Source organism: Arachis ipaensis, chromosome B4 (genome assembly GCF_059453495.1).
Source record: "Arachis ipaensis isolate K30076 ecotype BB chromosome B4, ASM5945349v1, whole genome shotgun sequence".
Classification (NCBI taxonomy): Eukaryota; Viridiplantae; Streptophyta; class Magnoliopsida; order Fabales; family Fabaceae; genus Arachis; species Arachis ipaensis.
Window position 1 is genome coordinate 56,141,765 of NC_142439.1, and position 9,652 is coordinate 56,151,416.

The following is a 9,652-nucleotide window of genomic DNA, read 5'->3' on the forward strand; positions in this document are numbered from 1 at the left end:
AGTTTATATCAAACAATAATTAGTTTATATTGTATACTAACTATAATTACAATAATATGACATTATTATTTCTGAACTGAGATTTCAACTTTGGGCAAAGTCATTGCTTCAAGGTACAAATTAAGTAGCAGTAGCCAACACAAGAACAAGGCAGCAATAATACTATGCAGCAGCATCATATAAACCAGTTTAGCACAAAAGTAAATCAATGAAATAGCAACATAGGATCAATAACAGTTTAAACCTAATCAACAGCACCAAGCAAACTAATTTAGCACAGAACAGATCAATAAACCAGCAGCATGAAACTAAATTAGAACAGGGCAAGTCATTATTGGCACAGGAAAATCAATTTCAGATAGAATAAACATCAGAGTTCAAACCTAAATCCACTACAAAATCAATTGACTACCTAACCACCTAATTCAACTAAGCTAACCTAATCAAACAGCAACCTAATATGTCAAGATATTTGTTTCCATTAGGTGCTCTACTTTATTAAAGCATTACTATGCCACTCTAAGGATCAAGTACATCTTAGTAAAAATCTTGTGATGTGCAGCTACCAATATCTTATTCAAACCTTCCTGCCCAGTACTCTGAAGAAACAAAAAATGTGCCAAACTTCACATCGATAGAGTTGATACAAAATTCTCATCATAAGCTTCAAAATTCAAATTGCAATATTAACAAACTTGACTCATTGTTCACTGTTGCATCATACAACAATATAAAAAAAATTATATTTATATCTTTCTTGAAATTTTGGGAAAGGGGGCAGGGGAGGGAATGTTCTTAAAACTGAAACGATAACATTAAAAACTTGTTTCACTAATTAGAATAAAGTATTAAATTAGCAAATTAGAAAACTTAGCTAATTGAAATTATGAGATCAAATGCTCATTAGAATTGAAATTATGAGATCAAATTGAAAAAACTTTGCTAATTGTAAAAACTAAACTAATTAAATTGAAAAGAAAAGAAAGAAACTTACTTGGAATACTCAATGGTATGAATGAGTGCTGACACGAAGAGCTTTGAGGGCTATGCACACCAGCGGGGCTGATGCCCAGCTTCACGGGTTGGAGCAAGACTTCGACGAACGGTGGCCTTCGAAGCTGGTGACCGGCGACTGGGTTTTGCCTGTAACATACAACAAAAACCCTCATGCCTCAGCAACCAATAAACTCAGCAACCAATGACAAAATAAATTAAGCTCAGCAACAAAAAAAGCTCACCAAACAAATCATGAATAGAATAACAATAAGCTCAGCAAGCAAATAATAACCTCAAAAAATAAAATCATGAACAGAAAATCAGAAATAACAACCAAATCACGAATAGAGTAACAATAAGCTCAACAAACAATAAGCTCAGTAAGCAAATAATAACCTGGGCAAAAAAAAATCATGAAGAGAAAATAAGAAAAACCAAATAAATCTATTCCAGCAAACAATAACCTCAGAAAATCCAGCTACTCAGCAAATGAATTACTAACAAATTACTAACAATAACCTAAGCTAATCCAGCTAATCCAGCTAATCAGAAAATCAACTTCTAAACCCTAAACCAGCAAGCACACGCCGAGGAAATGGCTGCAAAGTTTGTGAACAGAGTATTACTTACCGGCGGCGAGGAGGAAGGTGAGCAACGACGACGGTAGAGGAGGCGACACCGACAAACACAGAGAAGGCGAGCTCGGCGATGACAACGACGCGGTGGGGGCTGTGGTGGTCGAACCCGTCGCTGCGGTGGCTACAGGACGCAGCAGCTGCTCGATTCATGGCTTTTATGGACTATGGTCCTCAGAGAAGAAGAGAGGAGCAGTGGGGACTGTGGTGGTCGAACCCGTCGCTGCGGTGGCTACAGGACGCAGCAGCTGCTCGATTCGTGGCTTCTATGGACTATGGTCCTCAGAGAAGAAGAGAGGAGTGATGGGGGCTGTGGTGGTCGAACCCATCGCTGCGGTGGCTACAGGACGCATGCAGCAGCTACTCGATTTGTGGCTTCTATGGACTATGGTCCTCAGAGAAGAAGAGAGGAGCGATGGGTTTGTGTCTTTGTGAAGAAAGGAGTGATGGCTTCTAACGGACGGGCATTGAAACGACGAGAGAGGGGAGGAGGGTGCGCGTGGATGGGCAGGCCCTATGGTTCTCTTATTTCTTTTAACCCTAACTTAGGAACTTAGAAGATGATGAGGAGGGAATGGGGAAATTTGGGGAGGGAATGGGGAAATTTGGGGGGGCACTCTTTAGATGCACTTACTTTTTCGATTAGAAGATAATAAGATTATAAGACCATACAAGCATATCAGTATAAGTTAAAATGATATTGTACAGCTAAATACATTTCTTTTATTGGTTTTTCTAAAATTGATCATCACATTATTAATAACAAAAATCCACAACGAAGATGAAGATTTCATATTTTATATATAGTAACAATATAAGGGAAATGCACACAAATAGACACACACGAAAGTGTTGATTACAAAAAAACTTAATTGGCTATCTAATTTTACATGAAAGTTTATGTGAATGGAATTTATTAAAATTTATAAAAATAATAATTACTTAAGAGTTAAAAATGTAACTGCCATGCTATTTAATAAAAATACTTGTATTTATTCAATTTTTGTGATGAATGCTGAATGGTTTGAGTAGTTTTTAAGGTGTGGCAATACAAAAAATTGAACTCGATGTAATCTTTTTTTTGCACCGTATGTATATACATTAAATTAATTATATTCTTAAAAATGGATTTGCTAAATATAAATTAAATAATAATAATAAAGATAATTTATTTAAATAAAATAATTAGCTTTCATATTTAAGAAAATAGAACATAGATATCTTTAGGTCACTCTAAAAAACCGTGACCATAGATACCTTTAGGTCACTCTTAAAAACCGTGACCATAGACCCTTTTAGGTCACCCTTTCAAAAAACCGTGACCATAGACTCTTTTGGGCCACTCACCAAAACCGTGACCATAGACCCCTTTAGGCCACCCCCAAAAACCGTGACCATAGACTCTTTTAGGCCACCCCCAAAACCGTGACCAAAGACCACTTTAGGTCACCCCTCAAAACCGTGACCATAGACCCTTTTAGGTCACCGTTTTTTGAAAAACCGTGACCATAGATCCTTTTTGGTCACTGTAAAAAACCGTGACCATAGACCCCTTTAGGTCACCCCCAAAACCGTGACCATAGACCCTTTTAGGCCACCCCCCAAAACCGTGACCATAGACCACTTTAGGTCACCCCCCAAAACCGTGACCATAGACCTTTTTTGGTCACTGTAAAAAACCGTGACCATAGACTCTTTTAGGTCACCCCCCAAAACCGTGACCATAGACCCTTTTATCCCACCCTTTTTTAAAAAACCGTGACCATAGATACTCTATGGTCACCCTTTTTCTTAAAACCGTGACCATAGCTTTTTTTTTTGGTCACGGTAAAAAACCGTGACCATAGAGGGTCTATGGTCACGGTTTTTTACCGTGACCAAAAAAACCGTGGCCATAGACCAAAAATGTTGTAGTGAGAACTGGAAATCCCATCGTAGTTATTCTTATTAGGTGTGATGAGAATTGTTATTGCTCCCACTTAGTTAACCCTTACTAAATAAAGGAAAGTCAAGTGGACTAATCAATTTGATTCCTCAAGTCCTAGTCAACTCCTATGGAAAGACTAGCTTTAGAGGGATCCAAATCAATCAGCAATTTCTAATTTTCAATCAACAGCTGAGTTTGACAACTCAAGTGTTACCAATTACTCAACCAAAGCCAAAGAGGGAGAAAATCTACTCGAATAAAAATGCCTTGACCAGAAGAAGATTAATTGGAAGCATCAATAACATAAATTAAAGAAAGCAATCATAAATCTGAAATACCTCAAATTATATTAAATAGAAAATCAAATTAAACATAAGAATCCATAAACCAATTTGGCAAAATAAACAAACTAAAGTAATAGAATAATTAAAAGTATAAGAGAACATAAATTAAAAGAATATTGAACCTGGAATGAGGAAAACAATGAAATCCTAATCCTAAAATCTAAGAGAGATGAGAGATATGAATATGAAAACCTAAAATTATGAATATGAAAGTTGTGTCGATGAATTGATTGATTCTCCCACTTTATAGCCTTTAATCTATGTTTTCTAGACCAAAAACTGGGTTAAAAAAAGCCCAGAAATCACCCCCAGTGATTTCTGATATGTCCAGCACGCGGCAAAGTCACGCGTGGATTTAATTTTTGCCAGGTCACGCGTGCGCGTGATCCACACGTGCGCGCTGCCTATCTTCAGGGCAGCTATGGTAAATTATATATCTCTACGAAGCCTTGGATGTTAGCTTTCCAACGTAACTGGAACCGCCTCATTTGGACCTCTGTAGCTCAAGTTATGGTCGATTTAGTACCAGAAGGTCAGGCTGGACGGCTTTTGCAATTCCTTCAGTTTCTTGTATTCCTTCCACTTTTGCATGCTTCCTTTCCATCCTCTGAGCCATTCCTGCCCTGTAAACCCTGAAATCACTTAACACACATATCACGGTATCGAATGGTAATAAGAGAGGATTATTAATTAGCAATTTAAGAGCAACGAAGCATGTTTTCAATCATAGCACAAAATCAGGAAGGAAATTGTAAAACATGCGAATTATACGAATAAGCATGAGTTTAGTGGATAAAATCCACTCAATTAAGCACATGATGTATCACGAAATAGTGGTGCATCAGCTGCACATTTCTTTTAAAAGATTGACTGCTTTTCCTGCGAAGGTAATGAAAGTTGCTTGCTTCCCAAGCACTTGAGTTGTTAGCATTCATGTGTGCCTGTAAGCTTCTGAACTTATTTTGGTGTGTCAATGATGAGTCCAATTTACACCCCCATTCAAAAAATTGGTGAATTAGTTCTTTTGGCAAGTGCACCAAATTTATCGTCAAGTAATAGCCCACAGTGGAGTGGGATCATATCCACAGAGATTAGCAAATTTGAGCAGTTTTAATCAATTGATGAATTAGTCAAGCAAAACAGATAGATTGTGATTTGTAGAATTATAAATGGTAGAAATGTAAATGACTAAAATGTAAAGGAAAGCAATAAAGTGCAAAAATGGAAATAACAGAATGTAAAGTGCAGAATCATAAATGACTTGAATGTAAATGGGAATGTGAAATTGCAGAATGTAAAAATAAGCTATAAAGAAAGTGGTAGATAAGAATGGGGAGATTCATTGAGATTAGGAGATGTTGTCTCTTTGGATCAACTTCAGCTTATATCCTCTTCAATCATGCAACTCATTGACCTCTTGGCAATCATGATTGATTGAGCCCCAATCCCTTGGTGACTCAATCTCTCAGATCTTGATCAATAGCCAATTCCTTGGTCTAGTTGTTCATGAAGAGAGATATGCTTGGTCCCTGATTATACCACACATTATCATAGGTCCAAGTAGAGGGAGGATTATATGTCATCATATCCAAACACCAAAACCCAGATCCTACTCAATTGTGAGAAGGGATTTCAAGCATGGTTTCATGTTTCCTTTCCCAAGGTTCCCATGAAACCCATTTTGCATTCAATCTCTTTTCCAAAATAATTGAACACTAAGCATTAAGAACGAAATTCCTTCTAGCAAATCAAAGAGAAGATGAAGAGAAGAAGAATTTCACTATCATCAATCCATCAGGTACAACAGAGCTCCCTCTCTCAATGAGAGGGAATTTAGCTACTCATAGCTCAAAGAAAAGTACTCAAAGTAAAGAAGATGATGAAGTGTAAAAGTGAATCTAAAACTGCTATCTCTAACTGCTTAACCCCATCTTCAGTACTTCTTAGGGGTATTTATACTACTCCTAGCAAAAATAAAAGAATTACAAAAGTGAAAAAGGAAAATTACATTTTGGAGGGAAAAGAAACTCAATAAGCATGACTTTCCAGCTGGCGTGTGATTGGCGCTTCAGTGGCGTGTCACGTGCTCCCTCAATTCTGGCTTGGCGTGCCACGCTCAATCCCTCAAGTGGCACGCTTTCCTTCAATGACACTCCTGGCGTGCCACGCCTTCGAGCTTAAGTGGCACGCCCAGGGTCTTTAATGCCCAGGTAGCATGGCGTGCCACGCCTTTGAGCTTAAGTGGCACGCCCCAGCCTTTTTCCACTTCTCTTTGCCTCTGGAAACTTGAACTAGCGTGGGATGCCCAGGGTATGGCGTGCCACGCCCTTGTTGCATGCTTGACCAAGCTTTCTGGAAAGTTGAACTAGCGTGGCATGCCCAGGGTCTGGCGTGCCACGCCACGAACTCAAGTGGCACGCCCCAATGGTTCTTTTGCTCTCTGAATGACACTGGCGTGCCATGCCTGGGATTCAAGTGGCACGCCCAAGTGAGGAATAGTGGATGGCGTGCCATGCCTTCAACACCAAGTGGCACGCTCCATGTATTTGGCCTCCTTCACCCTCTCTGAAAACTTATACTAGCGTGCCACGCCTAGAGGCTGGCGTGCCACGCCCATAATCTTGCCTTGGTTCCAGTAGCTGGCGTGCCATGCCCAGTACTCAAGTGGCACGCCATAGTGAGATTCATGGGTTGGCGTGCCATGCCTTCGACATCAAGTGGCATGCCCAGCACTTAGTTTGGCCTCTTTGTGCATTGGCGTGCCATGCCTGGTCGCTCAGGTGGCATGCCTAAGTGAGATTTAGAGCTTGGCGTGCCACGCCTTCGACTTCAAGTGGCACGCCCAGTCTTCAATTGCCTTCAGCCCCTTCTCTGGATTTTTGTACTAGCGTGCCATGCCATGCTGTTCAAATGGAACGCCCATACATTTGTGGACTCTTCAAGCTTGGCGTGCCACACCTGGATTCTCAAGTGGCATGCCCAAGTGACTTTTTGGAGTTAGCGTGCCACGCCTTCGATACCAAGTGGCACGCCATAGTGATGGTTCCCCCTGGAGTGATGAGTTGGCGTGCCACGCCTCTTGGCTCAAGTGGCACGCCCATAATGGCTGATGGGTTAGGCGTGCCACACCCAACATGGCGTGCCATGCCCCTTTTGTGTCCTCCATTGTTGCTCTCTGGAACTTTGTACTAGCGTGCCATGCCTAGTTCCTGGCGTGCCACGCCCATATGAATGCTTGGGAATTCTTCTCTGGATTTTAGTACTGGCGTGCCACGCCAGTGCATTTTTGTGGCATTTGTTCTAAGTGACACGCTAGTTTCACACGCCCAACTTCTTTATTGCTTTCTTCCCATTTTTGATGCCTTTTTCACCTGATATTCAGCACAACTCATCTCAAGGTAGTGTACCATAATATCCATCAAATAATGCATGAATTGTACTGATCAAATGTGATTTATTCTCTTTTATGGTCCTCTTTATGCAAGAAAGAAGGGTAAATGATGCAAGTCATCAGTCAACGCCAAACTTAATTCTTTGCTTACTTCCTTGAGCAATGAATTGCATGCACAATGTCATACGTACCTTTAATCTCCTTGGAAAAATATATTAAGCTAGGCTGGAGGGTCAACTTATTCCTGTGGTTGCTTGAAATTAGTGATATCTTATGATAATTGAAGGATTGCAGTGTGTTCGTGTGAACTTCTTGGTGGAACACCAAATTTAGTTTCACACATTTGTCCTTGAATTATTGCATTATGAAATCCTCACTTTTGGCATAAAACACCAAACTTAATTCCTTGCAATACACAGAAGGTTATTTGATCTTTTATTACTCAAAAAGAAAATTCACAAGAAGGGTTTACCTCTGGTTGGGTTGCCTCCCAACAAGTGCCCTTTTAACATCATTAGCTTGACGGTTGATTTTTGTCAGGGAGGATCATAATGTCTCAAGTCTTCTCCTCTCACAGTGAATTTATCTCCACTTGCTTCCTTGAGAATCCCTACATGCTCTAAGGAGAGGATTCTATTGATTGTATACACTTAAGGCAGTTGAGATGGTATTATAGGGAGATGAGGTGGGCTTAGATGATGGTGGATTGATATTACTCTGTCTCTTGGAGAAAAGTCCTCTGTAGGGATCTTCTTATTCTTCCATCTCCTTGGTACCTTTTTCCCAATCCTCCTCTCTCCTTCAAGTGGTGCTTTGGTGATTCTTATGTCAGGAGGGTCCTGGTTGATGGTTTCTTTTGGATCCTGTGGTTCTAGCTCCTCCTTGGATTCCCTTGGTTGTTGTATCACTCGAACTTCTTATTTTTCTACCACTGAAGTCTTCAGAGGTTCTGCTTGTGATTCACTGCTTATTTCCTCCAAAAACACTTCATTATGATAATCCTCCAGCTTTTTGCTCTCTTGTTCAGATTCATGTGAGGGCTTGAAGACATGAAAGGTAAGTTGCTCATCATGTATTCTCAATATTAACTCTCCTTGCTCAACATCAATGAGTGCTCTGGCTGTTGCTAAGAATGGTCTCCCCAAAATGATTGGATGAAGATAACTTTCTTCCATCTCAAGAACAACAAAATCTGTAGGGAGGAAGTACTTCCCCACATTTACCAGTACATTTTCAACTACTCCTAGTGCTTGTTTTTGGTTCTTATCAACTAGCTGAAGGATCACATCAGTGGATTTTAACTCATTGATTTGTAGCTTTTTCATGAGAGACAGAGGTATTAGGTTTATACTTTCTCCTAGATCACAAAAACCTCTATCTATCATTGTGTCTCCTATGGCACAAGGGATGTGGAAACTCCCTGGATCCTTCTTATTTGTGGGTAGTTCCTTTTGGATAAGAGCACTACATTTTTTATTCATCACTACTGTTTGTCCACCCTTCAATGGATTTTTCTTGGTTAGCAACTCCTTCATGCACTTAATGTATGAAAGCATCTGTTGGAGGGCTTCAATGAAAGGAATGTTGATGTGAAAAGATGCAAACATATCTGGGAACCTTGAATATGACTTCTCTTTTTCACCACTCCTGAGTCTCTAAGGGAATGGTGCTTTTGGTACATAGGGGCTCAAGATTTCCTTCTCCATTGGTTCCTTCATTTGTGCAGTGTCTATTCCTTGTTCCTTCTCTTCCAACTTTTCCTTTGAAGCCCCTTGAGTATGCTCTACTGTCCTGCAATTCTCTTCCTCCAAAATTTCTTCATCTCTTAGAGTAATGGCCTTACATTCTTCCCATCTCACATTATTTATTTCTCCTCTTGGATTCTTCTCAGTATCACTTGGAAACTATTATTAAATTTAGGGATTTATTGACAAAGGTACCCTACTTGAGATTCAAGCTTCTTGATGGTCTCCCCTTGGTTCTTCATTTTAGACTTACTTCATCCTTGAATGTTCTGTTGTCTTGAGATTCCTTGCAAAGATTTTCAAGCAGGGTTTCAATTCGGGATAGTCTATCCTTAGATGGTGATGGTAAGTTGGAATTAGGGGGTTGAGGTTGGCTATTTGGTGCTTGATATGGAGACTGGGAAGAGTTATTGTGTAGGGGTTGGTATGATCTTTGATTGGGGTATTGGTAGGTGGGATTGTTATATTGGTTGGAGTTGTGAGGTCTATGATCTTGGCCTTGGTTTTACTGGTTTCCCCACCTAAAGTTTGGGTGGTTCTTCCAACCAGGATTATAAGTCTTGGAGTATAGATCATGGGGTGGTCTTGATGAGTTTCCAACATGATTTTCTTGC

At 40.0% G+C, this 9,652-nt stretch overlaps 1 protein-coding gene across 1 annotated transcript; it reads right to left on the reverse strand.

Moving 5' to 3' along the window:
- Positions 1 to 8,210: 8,210 nt before the first annotated feature.
- Positions 8,211 to 8,900, reverse strand: LOC107636512 (uncharacterized). Its single transcript, XM_016340015.1, has one exon. The coding sequence runs from the start codon at positions 8,898 to 8,900 to the stop codon at positions 8,211 to 8,213; it is 690 nt and encodes a 229-aa protein (XP_016195501.1).
- Positions 8,901 to 9,652: the final 752 nt, after the last annotated feature.